The sequence below is a fragment of the Macrobrachium nipponense genome, chromosome 6, assembly GCF_015104395.2.
Source record: "Macrobrachium nipponense isolate FS-2020 chromosome 6, ASM1510439v2, whole genome shotgun sequence".
Classification (NCBI taxonomy): Eukaryota; Metazoa; Arthropoda; class Malacostraca; order Decapoda; family Palaemonidae; genus Macrobrachium; species Macrobrachium nipponense.
Genome location: NC_061108.1, coordinates 109152179 through 109173368, shown reverse-complemented (window position 1 = coordinate 109173368; position 21190 = coordinate 109152179). Strand labels below are relative to the sequence as shown.

Below are 21190 nucleotides of genomic sequence, written 5' to 3'. Positions count from 1 at the left end.
TGAATCACCTCACGATCGAACCCAGGTCTTTCAATAGTAAGACCAGACCACTGCCAACAAGGTTACATGTTACCTGTGTTTGATCCTGCTGTGAGTCAGAAATATATATATATATATATATATATATATATATATATATTATATATATATATATATATACACATATATACATATATATATATATATATAAGTCTATCACATTACCGTGATTCATATACATATATCGAACTACAAATGTCCTTTAATATCTAATTCGCTCTACCTCGGAATTAATATATTTTCATATTTGTTTAACCGAGGGGGAATTTATTAACCGATAATAGAATTGGCGATCGACAGACGCGAACCATCGACCTCTCAATTCTAGGACAGGCAGTGAAGCCCCAAAACCACCCTGCCACCGCAAGAGATATAAGTATATGCCGCCTCCCACCTTGAATACCTGCCGTGCGTAGGTATTTTTTGTTTTGGAGACTGCATACAGCCCATCTCGTTCTCGGTTGCGTGGTAGTGCTTTTGCCCGCACGTAGTCATTATATAAGTCTATCATTACCGTGATTCATATACTTATATCTCTTGCGGTGGCGGGGTGGTTTTGGGGCTTCACTGTCAGTCCTGGAATTGAGAGGTCGATGGTTCGCGTCTGTCGATCACCAATTCTATTATCGCTTAATAAAATTCCCATAGGTTAAACATATATGAAAATATATTAATTCCGAGGTAGAGCGAATTAGATATTAAAGGACATTTGTAGTTCGATATATGTATATGAATCAGGTGACTGGGATCATAAAATATTTCCCAGAATAAATTGTATACATATGTATACTATAGAATATAACCGTAACACATTCTATCCAACAGATTTTCCTATAAACATGCCACAAGTTCAGTATAATGATAATTATCATCATCATCATCATCAAAATTTAAACGCTATTCTTACTATGATGCCCTGAAATAATAATATTGCCACCAAACAATAACTTCACCTTTGGATCAGTAATTAGAAAAAATGGACATGGACAGTGATGCTTATAAGTTACTTATGTGTGGCCTTTTTCATTTTAATTTCCACGAGGTGAATATTGTATATTGTGTGTTTGTTTGTTGTTATACAGCAGAATTACGGGGGGAATGTTTTGCCCTAATTTTTGCAATAATTTTATGAGATACAATTGATTTTGGTAGGTGAGAGAAGGCAAGTTTTAGTTTACTGTAACAGAAAACTATTGCTCCGGCTTTGTCTATTCGCCCGTAAGCACTTTATTGTATCCGTCCTCAGATCTTTAAAAAAAAAAAAAAAAAAAAAAAAAAAAACAGAGGCCAGAGACTGCAAATTGATATTGTGATCATCCAACCTTCAGTTATTAAATACACCAAATTATAACTCACTAGCTTTAGTAGTTTTTATTTCATTTAACGTTAAAGCTAGGCATGATCGTGCGTCTAGCAACCCTATAGGACGGGTCACCACAGGGGCGTGGCTGAAAGTTTATGGGCCGTGGTTCTTACAGCATTATACGCTGTACAGGAAACTCGATTGCGCCGAAGAAACTAGGGATTTTTATTTTTACCTGTTTTATTTAGTGCACAGTTATAACGATTCACAAGAGACGAGATACCTCATTTGTAATGAGCAGTCTGGGCTTAGCGGTTTTGCTATAGGATTTCTGTGGGTGGGAAGATGATCACACCACATTGTGACGAGCGAATGGATGTGGACCACTTGACTCTTCTGGGGGTTCCTGAGAAGTCGCTTCCTTTCTGATTGCTTCGATGTTGAGAGTGTTGACCTCCTGTGCCAATTTCACTTAGAGAACTCGATATAACAATTGGTACTTTGAAGTTTATGGACACAGCTGATATTTTACAGACATACGTTTCAATCGGTGTGGTATTATTCTTATCAATAGTATTGTATTCCATTTCTTAAATGGGAATGGTGGAAGCATTGTCAATGCATGTACAGATTCTTGTTTTTTTTTTTTTTTTTTGTATCCGTCTTTCATGACCATAGTTGCTATTACTCCACCTTCACAGACCAAACAGTTGAGTAAAGGCCCTCCATTTCAATTCTCAGTGCTATTCATCTTACAGTTGAAGTCTAGCTTTATTTTCAAGTCTAGTTTTATGCTGTGTTTTATTGATTTTATTGATATTACTCCTAAGACTTTGTTATCGATTGTTATTGTGATATGCTTTGATCTGCATAAAGTTAGGAAATTATTTCTTGTCTTTTATATAAACTAAATGGCTTTCACACATACATACACATGCATACACATATGTATATATATAATATATATCATATATATATGTTTTTATAAATACATATATATATATATATATATATATATATATATATATATATATATATATATATATATATATATATATATATAGTATATATATATAATATATATACATATAGATATATATATATATATATATATATATATATAATATAATATAGTATAAATATATATATATATATATATATATATATACAAAATATATATATATATATATATATATATATATATATATATATATATATATATATATATTATATATATATATATATATATATATATATATATATATATATATATATATATATATATATATATATATATATATATATATGTATATGTATATATATATATATATATATATATATATATATATATATATATATATATATATATATCATATATGTATGCATGCATGTGTATGTATGTGTGAATGTCATTTAGTTTATATAAAAGACAAGAAATAATTTCCTAGCCTTATGCAGCTCAAAGCATATCACAATAATATCCGACAGCTAAGTCTTAACTATATTCTAAAGAGGCAGGTACGTTCTGTTTGTCTCGCCTACTCGTGTAACATCAGCTGTAAGTTGAAAGGATAAGAAAACTAATGGCATACCATTATGGAAACTTTAATACAAAATTTTTGTCCACACATAGAAAAATAACCGTTCTGAGCAAATATGGCCCTAAAGGAAACCCATCAGAGAGCAGAGTTTTTAGATTTGGCCTCTTTGATAATGACCTTATTTGAGAAATAGTCCTGTCATCTTCACTACTTCGAAGTCACTTTATTTTACCCATTAATGGAGCGAAGGATAATCAGAAGTGAAGTGAAAATAATAAGTGGTCCAGTCTCTTTAGCAGTAGGCCGCCTGCCATCTCAAATCTCAGCTCTGAAATAGGTTATTATGACCTTCATAATCACATAGCAGTGTAATAATGCTGGCTATACCGGAACTCGTTGACTGTCCTTACAGAAATGTCAGTAAATGTGTCGTTAAAAATGGTAATCGGTTTTAAAATAGATTTGAATTGGCCTGTTTAAGTAAGCGATGCATAACGCTGTCAAATGCGTGCACCTGTAAATTTCTCATTATCGAAAAAACAAGAATTTTCATAGAATAATTGATTAAATAGAAAATTCATAAAACCAGTTACAAAACAACATAAATACCTTTCACAAAAATTTTATTGGAAAAACCTGAATATATTTTAAAAGGTTCCATTATAACAAAATATCATACCTAGGAATAACTGTTTCATGCAGGCCTTTGAAACAAGTGTGATTGGTCTGTCTCAATCAACAAGTCTTCTTATCTCTCTTAAAATCTCTCCAAGAAAAATAAATAACAACAACAACAGTTGCACGTAATGTACATCACCGACACTTACCGGCATCATTAATACTTTATTATGGGGTCTCTCCTCACACTACCAAAGAGTGTGGTTCATTCAACAATAATCCCGTTTTAATTATTTGTCAGTTTCTTTTCATTACATGTACAAACTTCACCCAAAAATACTCGTACCTCTCCTCACAAATAATCTGATTCAAACTCAGAGTAAGTAAGGAAATTCTCGTGTCCATCCAGCCACTCATTCAACGTAAGATCGATCCTAAATAATGATTTTCTTGTAGACACTGCCAGCAATTATTGACTGCCACGTCATAGGAAAAACCGTTAACAAAATACGAACAGACTAACATCTGATAGTATACACGTGTTGTACGAAATTGTACCCTACTGATACATGAAAGTTTTTTTCGGTTTCTATCATCCACGTGTTGGAGAATCATTGTCATAATAAAAATATATAATTATCACGGAATACCGGTAGGTGTTGGTCCGCCAGACGAAAATTGAGATAGAATTGTCTGTTGTAGCTTGGCGGTAAGTACCAGGATTATGTAAGAAATAGATTAGTCGTTATACTGGAAGTAAGAATATATATTAAAATATATTGTTATCTAGGATGATGAAAAATGGTATATAAACCGACTCAAAATGAAAATTCAGGTTGCTTGCAATGAAACTTTTCAAAATATAATCAGTTTCGTGAACTCTCCATCAGCGTAAAAGAGAATGCGATTTTTTTGTGGTTAAATAAATATCAAAGACGATTAAGTGAAAAATTTAATGAAAAATTTAATTTCGGTCATATAAATAATTACCAGTCGTCGAACTACAAATTTCATTAAGAAAAGGAGAATACCACGAGTAGCCGCATATAAAAAATCATTAATAATAAAGAAAAAATGTAATTAACCGCTTTCATGTAAAGAAACTCCTATTTTATGTTAGACAAACTCACCTATACGAATGCTGTTGGGAATAAGGCCAACACTCTATTCAAAAAGGCAAATTATAACATAAACTTAAATCATAAATATTTTTCACTCTGTTATTTCCTTCAAAAGAATAATTAAGATCAGAAATGAAATAACTTATTTATTCAAATTTCAGTCATAAGTTACGGGTTGCTTTGTGGAGGTAGTAACTTGAAGTGTAAAAAACAGTATTGAAAAACTATTCGGCCTAATATATTCTTCATTTTTTATCGAGCGATGGATGAATTAAAAAAAACTATTTTTTTTGTCACTCATGTTGGTATGTTATATGGATTTATTCAGTAACAGAAAATCCTTTTTATATTGATTCGGGGTGGGATAATGACTCTTATTAGTTTTTTACGAAATGTGGTATCTTGGCTTTCCAGAGGTTTGAAAGAAGCAATGTACACCACTTATATTCAAACGCGTTAATCTTTAATATATATATATATATATATATATATATATATATATATATATATATATATATATATATATATATATCTATATATCTATCTATCTGTATATATATTATATATATATATATATATATATAATATGTCTATATATATAGATAGATATATGCATATATATTATATATATATATATATAATCATATATATAACTATATATATATATATATATATATATATATATATAATATGCATATATCTATCTATATATATATATCGATATATATATATATATATATATATATATATATATAGATAGAATAGTATATTGTATATATATATATATAATATATATATAATCTATGTATACTATATATGTCTATATATACATATATATATATATATATATATATATATATTATATATATATCTATATATATGTATATATATATATATATATATATATATAATATTATAGCTCATATATATATATATATATATATATATAATATATATGTGTGTGTGTGTGTGTATATATATATATATATATATATATATATATATATATATATATATATATATATATATATACAACTATGGAGTTTTCTGTTGGAGTAAGTTATGTAAGCATCCAGGGATAAGAAGCACCAAAATATGGCAACTTTTAAACAACTATATTTTGTGTTTGTTAAACCTTATATAAAATTTATGTATGAGTTTGAGCTGGTATCGTTAAAAAAAAATGTAAGGTTCATTCAACTTGAGGCCGATCGGTAGAACGATAATATAATATTTATATTGTGATAACTAATATTCCTCAAATCAGTCATTTGTTAATTAGCACTAACATAAGGAAACAAGAAAAATTTCACAAAAAATTACTCCAAAAAGATACACTACAATTAATTTTAAGCAACCTTTACTTGACATAAATTATCTGTGACTTATTATAAAAAAGAATTAAAATATAATCCCTAAGTTGCGACGATTCAAATGACAAAAAATGAATGAAGCTTATTACAGTTATTGACTGGATGTCATTCAAATGAAAGCGGACGATTAATAATTATTTCTATCGACTTCGACGAATGACGAAGTCAGCCAATGTCATAGGGTGACTTTTCTGATGATTTCTATTAAATTCTCATGGTGATTTGGATGGCGCTCAAGAGAGTATTGAGGTTATCATCAAAGTGTTCTGGTACTCGGTGAACTCATTCAAAAGACTATTTGTCAATCAGTGAAGTTGATCTAGTCATTAACGAGTTCGGGTAAATTGCTGACTCCGGCAAATTTCTCAATTCTGAATTAAAAGGAAAAAAAATTAGTCTAAAAAAATGGATTTTTCAAAACTGGATTAATAAACTCGTTTCCCGAGGAATGATAAAGTTGTTAAGAAGTAACAAAGTGGCGGAAAAGGGAATGGAGACGGTCAAAGTGTTCTGGTAGAATCCATTATACACGTATCAAACACTTACAAAAGTCTACATAGGATACAATTCGTGTTATAAATGTTTCACCATATTCTTTATCAACCAGAAGAGGATTTCATAAAATCTTATGTACAGAATTACCAAGAAAGTTACTTCATAAAACGTTCAAATTCCTTCATATTCACGTGATTTCATCCATGTGCCCCGTGAAGTGAACCAGTATTTAATCAGATCTCTCGTATATACACTGTATTTTATATAAACACTCATTTCAAGAATAGAACTTAGTGAAAATAATTCATTATTCCTAAGTAAAAAAGAGAAAAAAAAACAAGGAAAGAAATGCCCTCAAACAACCTATTTCTAACTGATAAAAAGAAAAAGGTATTTACATATAATTAGTATCTAATCTTTTGAAGGGCATCAAACAGAGCTTTCCCTTTTCCCCACCAGGGGGGTTTCAGGGGTAGGGTCTTCGTCTAAGAGCGAGCGACCCAGGTCGGGGATATGGGTATGGGCCATATGCTGACCGTATCCCAGGTCACAAGTCGGATCTCCCCGAGGATTATGACCACTGGGCCCCATTCCGCTGCCTCTCTGAGGGTATCCAAGGTCATGGCCAATGCTAACCTGGCTTTGCGCCTGTCTTAGGTCAAAGGTTACTCGGGAATGGGCGTGGCGGGTGTCTAGTGTAGCGTAGACCGTTGGAACGAGCCTTGATTTGGGAGTGGCCAACATGACCTGATGCTGACCTCCCTCGTCCAAGTCCAGATGCGCGTATCTTGGATCATTCTGTAGGAGACACAAAGCAAAAAAAAAATATTAATTAAAAAAAAAAATTTATTTTGTAATGTCAGTAATGAATGCCATTTACGACTACATGCCCCGGATCGCGTTTCTAGTGAAAGAAAATGACTTAAAGTTCCCATAACCGTAGTTTTAGGCAGTTGAAAATCTACACCTATGGACTATTGTTTAGCTATGATTCATTAAGCATCAAACAATCCATGAAACGTTATAAACTTCTACAATAGCTATATCTTGTTTAAGGGTATGGGACAGAATAATGAGGATAATGAATATATGAAAAGTAGCTAAAAAGGCGCTTTAAAAGTTTCTTTATAACAATTAAAATATATCTAGACGTAGGGTTTGAAATAGTCAAACGTTTTCTTCGCTATTTCATGGCACTGACGATCAAAATATTATGATGCATTGTGCGAACTGTTTCAACAGGAAATGACGCATCTGTAAATAAAACAGAAGCGTATCATTCCATATATTCCTCAAATTTAATTGGTAAATATATAATTCGAAAACATATAGATCATAGCCGTCGTGCTCATTAAAACTTTAATACTTAATGTACTTATGTACTAATTGTATATATAGTCGTGAATAATAAAAAAAAATTTAAGGCATACATTCATTTTAATATAGTTGTCCAATTATGATTTGCCTACCGATTGATATGAAATTTGCAGCAGTCATCCGCTTCTATATACACAAAGTAAATGTTAGATATACAGAATTTTCCTTGCTACGTTTGGAGTTGTTTCTGATTAATACACTTCGAAGAAGTTAGGTGATAATGACGTTATTCCACGTTACATTTTCCGAAGATGTTACGTGATAATGTCATTATTCCTTGTTATACTTATTTTTCGAAAAAGTTACATAATAATGACAGTAATCCTTTTTAAACTTTTTCGAAGATATTACGCGACAGTGACATTCCCGGTTGCATTTTTTCGATGTAACCTGATAATGATACACACATAAACACACACACACACACACACACACACACACACACACACACATATATATATATATATATATATATATATATATATATATATATATATATATATATATATATGCGTGTGTTTGTACGTATGCATGTATATGACCATGTCACGTGGCGCATGTGAATGCGTTGACTTTTCAATATAATCCTCTTTGCGTCATCTACGGATCTTTGGTTCCATAGGTATCCAATATTTGCAAAATAAATCCGTTTAAAAATCTTATATCTCTATATTTTTCAGAAAGTTTTGGTTATTGGACCAAATAAGTCTTGCTTCAATAGCATAACTTTGCAAACCTCTTTTAAAATACTAATTAATGTGTCATTTTGAATAAATGATACATGCTACATCCGACCAGTTTTCCTGTGCGTTTCCAGCGGAATCATATATGCCTGCTGTGTCACGTGAACTGTAATTAGTAATATAAATCTCAGGTTATGTAAGTTTCCATATTTTAACCAGCAATTTTCTGTTATATTTCATTCAAATGAAGCCCGCATAACAACAGCAATAATAATAATAATAATAATAATAATAATAATTAATAATTAATAATAATAATAATAATAATAATAATAATAATAATAATAATAATAATAATAATAATAATAATAATAATAAACGAGAAAGCCGCTATAAGAATGATAGAGAAAAATCTCTACAAGATTAATGCCGCTGAAGCAGCCGTAACATTCATCAAAATAGTAATAATAATTAGAGATAAATATCATGTATCATATAAAGCTAAATATATTCTACCTATTTATTAAAACATCTAATATTATAATCTGGTTGCAATGATCAAATTCACACATAAACTTTGAACTCGGTACCATACTGTACAATGTCCTGAAATGAACTGAAATACCGAAATTCTCGCGCACATCACATTAGATCAGGCCTTTGGGTTTAATTGCTTATTAATTAATCGGTTCAAATTATTCAGTGTTACCACGAGAGGTAGCGGACATATCCATGATCTTTACAAAATCAAAGTATGTTTTCGTAGGGAAATGCTTCATTAATAATTTTGAGAAATTTACCGGCTGCTGGTGATATGCAAAGATTTCAGGAAATGAGGAGTGTGTGTGTAAATTAATAATATAAATATAATATAAATGGTTGTCTGAATTACGAAAACTTTGAAATTCCATGAATATAAAGGTAGTAAAGTGGTGTAGTGACACCAACCATTATATATATGCCATGAAGAACATCGCTTATATTTCAGCAACATCTTCACGCACAAAACCAGGACACTGAATGCCTGAGGCATGACTATTCACAAATTCTCCCGTCACACTATTTTGTAGGTCATGGAAACCTCAGAGTACGTATCCTACGCTGGAAGACATTCAACTGAACATCATGCATCTCATAAACAACTCGCGCCACAGAAGTGAAGAGCATTCGTGAGCTGCAACGGCTAGTCACAGACCCAGCTAAATCTTGCATAACTAGCTCGGAGGCCGATGACAGTTTGGTTTTCCGACAGTGAATTAATGCGGAGTTCGGGCAGCTGGGAATTCGCGCGATGAAATTTACTGCTTGTCAGAATTACAAAGTGCATCCTTCACCAGGCGCCGTTGGCTGCCTAATATATATTTCCGCTTCCCTGTTTATTGGTCACTTTGTTTTTCCTTTGTTTTGTACGACATCCGTCTTGACGACAGTGAATTATGGATTGTAAAGAACGAAAGACAAAGCGAGAGATGATATTTCAAACGAAAATAATAAATACAAGCTTACTTAAACAAGCAATTTGCGGAGTTCGAGAATGTCTGTTTTGTTCACAACTTAAATTCACCTTTACACTATTGCTAACTAAATAATAATAATAATAATAATAATAATGGTAAGCAGAAGCAGGAGCAGAAGCAGAAGCAGAAGCGGAAGAGGATGAAAAGGGGGGAAGAGGGATCAGTATGGCCGTTTCCAATAACTGTTTCTCTACTCACGGTAATGTCATGCTGATAATGATGTTTGGAAAGCAGGTGCTGCTCGTGGTGGGGGGTCGTCGACATCACATTGCTTATGTGTTGCTGTTGTTGAAAAGAGGAGGAGGGGTGGTGGCCTGTCACTGCTGCTGCTGTTCCTGCTACCCCTCCTCCTCCCCCTCCAGCCACTACTCCCACTCCTAGTCCCCCTCCGACAACAGCAGAAGCAGCAGCAGCAGCAGCAGAAGAAGAAGCAGGTCCGCCTCGAATCTGAGTATCGGGGAAATGGGCCTCTGCGCCCCCGTAATTCGGAGGAGGCATCAGAAGTGGACCCGAGGGCGTGAGGCCTGACTGGGCCAACGTTTGAGGAATTAGGTCAGGTTCCACTTCACTCTCGCTCTCCACCTGTTCAAGAGGTGGAAAGAGAAAAGAAATTAAGGAAAAGTGGGCAATGCACAAGAAGGAAATAAATTGTTCGCAGAAAACAAAGTAGAAATATATCAAGTAAAGAAATGAATAGCGAGGAGGTTTCAAGGATGCGAGCTTTGTCTGAAAATAAATTGCTTAAAGTCAACACAAAATAAATAAGCACCGTTTTTTCATAATCACTTTTGTCAGGATTCTGTAAGTTTTTTTTTTTTCAAGCGATACAGCAAGAATGCTTACAGCCTTCCATATGAAATAGTATGGAGTCCAGGACAAAAAGCTCCCACTCAGATGCCCTAAAAAGAACAGCATTAAAAAGAACACAAAAAGGACATAAAAAACGCAAAACGCACACCGCCAGGAACTCGATTGTGTCTTGAAAATTATCAGTATAAGAGAAACTACGAGGAAGGATCTACAAAATCAACGGAAACTAAACTATTCAGCAATAAGCGCAGACTAAGTCTAATATCCAGCGAAAGCAAACAAAATGATTGAAGAATTTTATCGCCAATTTTGGAAGACGTCTGTACCATTTTTTCTTTTTTTCTTTTTGTCTGATATAACCACAGAATTGTGAGCTGCAACCTAAAAGAAATAAAATTTGAGTTTGGATTTCCATTTGATGGATTGATGCAACACAACGAACAAGATCCATCAATGATAGAATAGCCGGTTGATTAGTAATTTAAACATATCCACAGTGCTTGGCCGGGATGACACGTGTCCCCCAGGACTGTCAAACGTCTGAGATCATCTTTTAAATAAAAATAAATTTTCCTCATGTCAGAGATCGCTGTCGGGATATGTTTTGACGTGGCTTTTGATTGGCATGTTCTGCTTATGATAGAAAGATGAAGAAATCCTTTACTCCGAGTCATTCCAGTATGCAAAAGATGACATCAATCCTCAGTCTTTTCCATGGAATTTTTCGTCCTTTTCGGTCAAGGGCTAGTTTTTCATGCGAAAATTTTGTTTTTATTGTTTTAGTAGCGTCATAGCAACAAATCTGTTTCTCCGAATGTCGGTTTAACACAAAGAGAAATAATGTATCATTTCTACGCTGAACTCATGATGATGACCTATGTAGTCTGTTCTTTCTCTCAATCAGTTGCGTTTTGTAGAAAAGTGTGTGAGGGTACATTTGGTACAGGCGACAATAGTTGAGTTGAGATACAAGCAGAGGAATTGACTTTCATAATGGAGCCTGGGTCATTGTAAAGCGTTCATTTGGGCAGGTCTTAAATCCTTCGTTCCGAAATGAACCCTCATATTGGAGGAGACATATCCCTCTGTGATTTAATCCAGAGGTTTCTGTGAGTGGCTGGTATAGCTCCCCTAACTCCGCCTGCAACTGATACTTATGGAGGTGTTCTCTCTAAACCCATGGAACGAAGATAAGGTAATCATTTTCCAGAACTTTCAACTTCCAGTCACTGACAATAGATGTAATTTATCCATTACAATTCCATACTCCAGATATAAAAAGAACCGCGATTTTCCTCATTCCAGGTAACTTCAGAGGACATCTTAAGTTCGTTGGGTTTTTACCAAATCTTTAAATTTTGTCTAGGGTGATTGGGATGGTAGAGTCGATCAATAAAGGATCCATTTGGTGACCTTGAATTAGGAGCATTTTACCAGAATTTTTTTTTTAACAATTTCATAGATATGTGGACGCCTATTTCCCTATCAGAAAGTTGGACCAATATACACTTGTCTGCATGCACATTTGATTGAGGGGATAATTTGACAAATGGACTGATAATAGAAGAACAAGAGGCAGAAAACTTTAAGGAACAAAAAATATTAGTTTCTCGTCACAATCTTTTTATCGTGGTACTTACAGAACTTGCTGAGAAAGAGAGAGAATGAACTTACAGGAGATATGCCTGGGTTTATTTGTAAAAAAAAAAAAAAAAAAAAAAAAATGGAATAACTAGTCATTTGGGAGTTTTTCCTTTTTTCAACAAAACCAACTGATGAGAAAAGGAAACATTATTGGTCTCAAAAATAAATCCGAGGCCGTTTAAATGTCAATGAAAACGCGTACGCACGCACGTACATAAAGAAGCACACATAATAATTACGGTTTAGAAAGTTTATTTAATTGAAGGGAAATATCAAAAGCAGTGGGTGGGATGAATATTGTTCTTTTGTATACAGGTGAGGCATACAGAAATAACTGGAATGTACGGAATAATATTGTTTTGTATAAATAATCTTTGTACCAAGATTTTGACTGAGAACTAAGGCAGATGATAAAAATACTAATATGTGTAGTCTTTATACTGAAGCAGTTATGGCGACAAATTCGAAAGTAAAGGAAAATATTTCGTTAGAAAATGTCTATATAAAAGTGACTGGCTTGTTGTAGAATTGGGTCTGTAGGTAGCAAGGGTTTGTCGTTTCCTCTGCCATTTTCTTGATATGCCATGGACTTAGGGATTCGAGATACTAGAGTAAAGCCTTTGGATACGGAGACAAAGTTGTGTGATAAGGCAGCGGTTGGTTTGTGAAAGCTTTGGAAGTTGGATGTTTGTAAATTATGCTGTGGTGATTGGGGATAGTAATGGGTATCGGGCAGTAGCTGTAGAAAAGACATTTGTGTATATAAGAAGAAATTGGCTATGAGAGTAAGTGGAAACCTGGAAGGTGCAGCAGTGAATGTTGATATGGATGAAGAATGAGAACAGAAATTGCAGATTTATAAAAGCATTTAGGAGCAAAATTGTCAGATGAGAGAAGGTGAAATTAGAAAACGTATGAAAAACGGAAGATGGCAAGATATATGTAAATAATTTTGGAAAACAACCCACTGTTTATGTTGGAAAAGCTGGAATTTATAGGTGGAATGCTCAGCCAAATCTCCTTCGGATGTTAAACGAGACTCAAAGAATATAAGTTTCATATTTTGTATATGCAATGTCTGCGTAGAACGTGGGAGTAGAAAGGCATGAAAGGACGAGAAACATGGAAACACGTAAAAGGTTTTAGAAAATAAACGTGGATAGAATAGTGGATGATAAAAAAGTTAAAAGGGGATAATCCTGAAACGCCGGGGGAGGAGAGAAGAAGGGGCGCTTAGAAAGTGCACAAAGAAAGTGTGTATGACTTTAAGGTGAGTGGCTCATAGGGTAAACGGCTGTTCCAGTGCTGATGTTTGATGCAACCAGTGTTGTGGAATTTTCCAAAGTGGTGCATTTTCAGTTAATCAGTTACACCATAAGAGGACCAGTAATGTTTTACCTTTATTTATTTATGCATTTTCAGCTAATCAGTTACACCATAAGAGGACCAGTGATGTTTTACTTTTATTTATTTATTTATTTATTTATTTATTTTTAGTTATTTATTTGTTTATGTACTGACGCCAGTTCTGTCTCAGTCAATGACTTAGTATAGCCATCATTTTATTTTCGATTTAACGTTATAATTTAGGAATAAAACAAGAGGAAATTTTTATTGCATAGAAATTATGTAGAAACAGGTCTTAAAGCAATATCCAGTAGCCCTATATCATACATATGAGAAAAAATGAAGACGATGACATTAGGGGAATGAGAGGGTGGACAGCTTACGAAATCTTGGCGATGTATTTCCAAAAGTTTGAAGAAATGTCGCGTCGAACTTGCTCAAAGAATAAAAGACACCATTGACTCGAATATATTGCTTGTTGAGATTTACTTGTCACTTTTCTTCAGAAACTTGAAGATATCGCATGAAACTTATTATTGGGTATCTGCACTTAATAATTGCCGTTTAATAGAATAAAAGCTGTAAGGACCCAAAATCTACATTGTATCAAATTTTTATTTAAAAAGATTATCGTTCTGTAATTAATTTCGTTCGAAATTGCTTGTACTTATGTTTTTAAAACTGTAGTTATGTTTTTTTTATTAGGACAAAATGTCTACCTTTTGCATGTATGTCTAACTTTTCATGCAATCATAGTTAAATTTCTTGTAATAGACTGCTTATTCGATTCATTGTCATAAAGTTAAGGTCTCTGATATAATTACCTAGTCTGTTCATATTATAAGCTTAACTTCCTTCTGCAACATTTCATCACCATTTACACTCTCATTTTCTTACTATATATAGTCTTTTCGCTTACCAGACGATGACTCCGGGATATGACGAGAACGCAACCACTAACACATTAATACATTAACCGCTGAGCTGTTCCGAACATCCTCGTTTCACTATCCAGCCGAACACTAACATAACCACTTCATCCATTGTCAACTCGAGTTGAATTCTGACGAAGCCTTCAATAAATTCTAGTCACGTCTCAGCGACCGAAACCAGCCTCCCGGAGACCATCACGCCCTTTCGGGGTTTTGGGGGGGCGGGGGAGGGGGGGGATAAAAGGTTACGTATTTCTTTTTTAAGAAGCTGACACCTGGTAAACGGGATCATCTTTCATGCTGACCGGCCAATATCTTTCCCATTGTTGGCGAATGCAGTGCTGCGAGCGAATAGACCCCAGTGCATTGTTACGGTGGACAACATACTAACAAATACAAAAGGGAAGAACGCACATTGACTCCATATTTCCCTTCTGCCATGGAAAACGAGGATGTTGCTCCGTGGGCAGTCGGGCGAGCTATGAATTCTATCGCGATTTGTAACGTATAATAGTTTGTTGGGCAGTATAATAGTTTGTTGGGCAGCTAATATATAACATAAACATGCATATATATGTATAAATATATATATATATATATATATATCATATATATATATATATATATATATATATATATATATATCACTTATCCACAGGTGAAAAATAAGAGACGGGGTGTAGGTCCTGACCGGTTTTTGACTTTATTTCCACGCCATTGACGAATGACTGATACATAGTATTAGGGTCACCAAATCTATATATTGCAGAAACTACTAACGAACGTATACACAACAGTATAGATTTGTGACTCCTAATACTATGCATCAGTCCTTTGTCAGTGGCTTGGGAATAAACTGTGGATATGAGTGATAAATGAATCACGTGCTAAAGTGATTATAATCATATATATATATATATATATATATATATATATATATATATATATATATATATATATATATATATATATATATATAAGTAGATGTCTGACTCACATCGCGACCGAACCCAGGTCTTATAATTGAAAGGCAAGGGTGCTACCAACTGAACCTTCCCTTTCGATTGACAGACGCACGTTCTATCCCGATTTGAGTCAGAAATGTATTTTCTGTTCCTCTCCGCTATTACATTTGTATATAATTACATATATGAATATATATATATATATATATATATATATATATATATATATATATATATATATATATATATATATATATTATATATATATATATATATATATATATATATATAGAGTATATATGTCTGCGGTATAAAATCCACCAGTACATCTGCAACTTCGTTATGGTCTGGATACTACATTCTAATCATTCAGTGCACTTTTTCCACTTTAACATTCTTTCCTCATTATAGGTACGGAATGAAGAAATGTGTTCTCCACAAAAGGATTTTGTGGAAAAGGTCATCAGACATTTTTACAGTTGTTAGAAAAGTGGAATAAGTTTTTTTTCTGATTTTTGGACTAGTCCAGGTGTCTCAAAAAGTGTCGATATCGACACGTGGGATTCGCTGGGATAATCCGGGTGTCGATAAATTCCTGGGGCCCGAAAGGGATCAGCGGAGTTCGATTGGAGTCAAAAGCCTGAAATTCGTATTTGAAAGAAAAGTGTATATACAGCAATATATAACTTCTGATACACATTTGTTCAGTCTTTAGTGCGGTTTTATTTATTTTTTTTTTTTTTTACTGTTTACCGAAATATATTAATATCATTTATATCTATTTCTTTTAGCTGGTATCACAAAATACTGGACCGTTGTTCTACCATTTTCTGTACGAGTATATTTACTTGCATCGTATTTTTTTATGTTCTATTATATTTAGATTTTTATCAGTATTATTTTGTATTGATATTGTAGTGTTGCGGACTAAGATTAGGCAAATTAACAATATTCTTGATTTTTTTTCCAAAATTACTCTTCTTTGGCTAATGGTTAGTTGAGGTTTTTATTATATTTGGGGAACAATTGTCCAATAAACAATTAGTCCAAAGATGATAAAGATATTAGGAAAAGAGACAGGAGATAGAAGCATTCAAACCAAGATTTGTCTGCTGCTCTATGGGATGCTATTCAAATTCACTAAACTAGTTTATTTTTTTGAGAGATCTCGCTTTCAGTGGTAAGAAATTTTGGATAAGTCATTTATGAAAGATGTAAACAGGGTAGCAGAATGAACAGATACTAAAAGAACGCCACTAAAATGTACATTGGCACATTTTACACTTGTAACTACAGTAGCTTGTCAGATAGCAATACTAAAATGCAGGTGCTGACAGAAGGGTCATAGAAGATCGATGGACGTTATATATTTTTACATGAATTTTTGGCATCAACGAAAATACCCCTCATATTCTTCAAGAAATGACAGGTAAAAGAATGTGAAAAGTATAAACGCGAGTGAAAAGCAAAAGCTCAGGGCATTTAAGACACTGGAATTTAAAAAAAAAAAAAAAAAAAAAAAAAAAAAAGAAAAAACGGGCATTTAAGATACTGGAATTGAAAGAAAAAAGTCAAGACACTTAAGACACTGGAGCTAAAAAGAAAGTCAGGACATTTAAGAAATTGGAATGAAAAGAAAAAAGTCAGGACATTTAACAAGAAAAGTGAACTAACTATCAAAGGAGGATAAGTTTAGATAACAAATATCTTGAATGCCACGGTCCTCCGTCTGAATGAAATGTAATCAGCGGTTTTTTTTTTTTTATAAATGACCAAAATAGCATTTATTGATCGACCTTCCAATTTTCCACGTACAGTTTTCTGAAATCGTCCTAAATCCATAAGGAGGAAAAATAAAATGAAAATGAGAAAAAGTACCGCCCACTTTTCCAAGTGTTTTCGAAAAGGAGAATAGTTGTATTAAGTTTCCAGCGATTTTTGTCTAGCCGAATTCGATGAACGGAAAATATGGCTATAGAGGAGAGAAGATGGTAGATGCCGGCAATCTCCTCGTAGGATTTCTTTTGCTAAAATAACCCTCTAGGCGGAAAGTTTATGACTGCGATATCAGGGAACAAAAGCACCAAAGTTTGTGTGTGTGTGTGCGTGTGTGTATATATATATATATATATATATATATATATATATATATATATATATATATATATATATGTGTGTGTGTGTGTGTGTGTGTGTGTGTGTGTGTGTGTGTGTTTATATAAACACATGAATACTCATACATACTTACGTATATACTAGTTGGAAAAACAACTGCTTTAGTGGCTTTTTATAGGGATCTACTTTAAAGTCAGAATTTTTCCCCCTTTTCATATAGGCTGGATATCGCACACACATTCTCTCTCTCTCTCTCTCTCTCTTCTCTCTCTCTCTCTCTCTCTCTCTCTCTCTCTCTCTCTCTCTCTCTCTCTCTCTCTCTCTCTCTCTCTCTCTCTCTCTCTCTATATATATATATATATATATATATATACCATATATATATATATTATATATACATATATATTATATATGAAGAGAGAGAGAGAGAGAGTTTAGGAAAGGAAGGAGGATGTGTTTTCGAAGAAAACTTAAAGTAGAAGGGGCCGGGTCAACGGAGGGTATTTACTAGGAAGTTTTATGGAAGAGCTAAAGCCGGTTAAGTAGGGACACTGGAGAAAAGTCAGTGACGCTGTGGTTACTAATGGAAAGAAGAAAGTCTGAATGAGATACTTCGATATCTTGAACTGCACCAATAAAATATATGGAGTGGAGATTCTTCTTAGATGTCATACATTAAAAACAAAAGCATAATTCCTCTGCTATTGCAACCCTAAGCGAAAACATCTGTTTATTGAAGATTGAACCCCTAAACAAAAACAGAAATTACTCTAGATATTGAAGATTGAAGCTTTAAGCAAAAACATTCATTCCTATGGCTATTGAATACTGAAGTCCTAAGAAAAAACGTTAATTCCCTTGGCTAGTGAACGTTGAAGCCCTAAGCAAAAACATTGATTACTCTGGCTATCTGAAGTTTGAAGCCCTAAGCAAAAACATTAATCTGCTTTTAGAGAATAAAGCCATAAACAAAAACATTAATTCCTTTAGCTATTGAAGCTTGAAGAACTAAGCAAAAACTTTAATTCCTCTAGCTGTTGAGGATTGGATTGAAGCACTAAGCAAAAACTGTCATTCTTCTGGATACTTAATATTAAAGCCATAAGCAAAAATATTCATTCCTCTGGCTGTTGAGAAATGAAGCCCTAAGGAAAAACATTAATTTCTTAGGCTATTAAAGAATGAAACCCTAAGCAAAAACATCAATTCCTCTGGCTGTTGAAGATTGAAACCCTAAGCAAAAACATTAATTCCTCTGGCTGTTGGAGATTGAATTCCTAAGCAAAAACATCATTTCCTCTGGCTTTTGAAGATTGAAGCCCTAAGCAAAAACATTCATTATTCTGACTATTGAGGATTGAAGCCCCAATAAAAAAAAATGCTTCCTTTGGCTATTAAAGGTTGAAGCCCCAAGCAAAAACATTAATTCCCTAGGCTGTAGAAGATTGAAGGCCTAAGCAAAAACATTAATTCATCTGGTGGTTATTAAATAATGAAGCTGTCATTAAATACATTAATTCCCTTGTCTATTGAAGCTGGAAGCCATAAGGAAAAACATTTATTACTCTGGCCATTGAAGATTGCTGCCCTAAGCAAAATCATTAATGAATTCACCTGGCTATGGAAGATTGAAGTCCTAAGCAAAAACATTAATTCCTTTGGCTATTGAAGATTGAAACTCTAAGTAAAAACGTCAATTCATCAAGGTATTGAAGATTGAACCCCTAAGTAAAATCATTAATTCCTCTGGCTATTGAAGACTGAGGCCCTAAGCAGAAGCATTAATTCATCTAGCTATTGCTGATTGAAGCCCTTAGCAAAAACATTAATTCCTCTGGCTAGTGAAGATTGAATTCCTAAGCAGAAATATTAATTCCTCTGGCAATTGAAGATTGAAGCCTGAAGCAAATACATTAATTCCTCTGGCTAGTGAAGATTGAATTCCTAAGAAAAAATATTAATTCCTCTGGCAATTGAAGATTGAAGCCCTAAGCAAATACATCAATTCCTCTGGCTATTGAAGATTGAAGCCCTAAGTGAAAACATTAACTTCTCTTGCTGTTAAACTATTTTATTTTTCACGTTAACTAATGGATTATTAACGAGAAAAAAAAGAGACTACAAGGTAAACTTCTTATTTAAGGAAGAAAGGGAAGGATTAAATTACACAACAGAAGATATAAACTTTTCTTGGGGATGATTCCAATTTAACTAAATGGAAAGGGATTCCGTGTAGATAAAGTAATTATTCAGAGAAGACTAAACTTTTGTTGAGAAACAAAGTTAGCATTCTCCTTCAGCAGAGCAGTTGGCTGCACATTTGACAAAGTTTTGAGTGGAGAGAGAGAGAGAGAGAGAGAGAGAGAGAGAGAGAGAGAAGGCAAACACATAGAGACGATACAGTTTGCTGCGTGTATGTGTGTGTGTGTGTGTGAGAGAGAGAGAGAGAGAGAGAGAGAGAGAGAGAGAGAAGGCAAACAGATAGAGACGATACAGTTTGCTGTGTGTATGTGTAGGTGTGTGTGTGTGTGAGAGAGAGAGAGAGAGAGAGAGAGAGAGAGAGAGAGAAGGCAAACAGATAGAGACGATACAGTTTGCTGTGTGTATGTGTAGGTGAGAGAGAGAGAGAGAGAGAGAGAGAGAGAGAGAGAGAGAAATTAAAAACAATTTTCTATCTACGGCTTCATGCATAGAATGCTGAACAAAAGGTTAAATCATGCTGGGGGCAGTTAGTTAATCTTACATTTATCACTTGTTCGGAGTAGGGAGGAGATATATTGATATATGTTTTCATTTACACATTCATTTATTAATAATACTTTTGGCCGTAGATAAACAAAGGGATACCTCGTTAATGGGTCAGGTAGTACTTCAAACTTAAAATGGAAATAAACTGGAGAAGGGTGTTGAAAGGAAGAAACGTTTCTCAGTTTCTGTCCAGGAAGGAAAGAGACAACAGAAAAAACGCTGGAATTGTTACCTTAGTAAACATTCATCGGTAAACCACTCGAGACCATTTTGTTTAAATAAAAGCACGTGACCACTCACTGATAGTACCCATGACATATACCAATCTTCTGTGGACGAATAAGTTCACACACACATACTCAAAGTCACTGTGTGCGTCTTTGCCTGCTCGTCACTCTAATAGATGTTGTCATAAAAGTGCAATCCACATCACACCTATCGTGCAATTGCCTGCTTTTGCGGGATGAAGCCTCAGATAGATCCATTTCGTCTAAAAGCCAAGCTAATCTTAGCAAGTGGAGATGTATTTGGACTAAACAGTATGGCACGATACATTCTGGGT

The 21190-nt window shown here is 33.7% G+C and overlaps 1 protein-coding gene across 1 annotated transcript in view; it reads right to left on the bottom strand.

Moving 5' to 3' along the window:
• Positions 1–5634: 5634 nt before the first annotated feature.
• The window catches only part of LOC135216874 (nephrin-like), a 203048-nt gene continuing 187492 nt past the window's right edge, over positions 5635–21190 (bottom strand). Inside the window, 2 exon segments of the mRNA XM_064252388.1 lie at positions 5635–7288; positions 10266–10649. Of these exon segments, the coding sequence (XP_064108458.1) occupies positions 6920–7288; positions 10266–10649 (753 nt within the window). The 3' untranslated portion in view covers positions 5635–6919.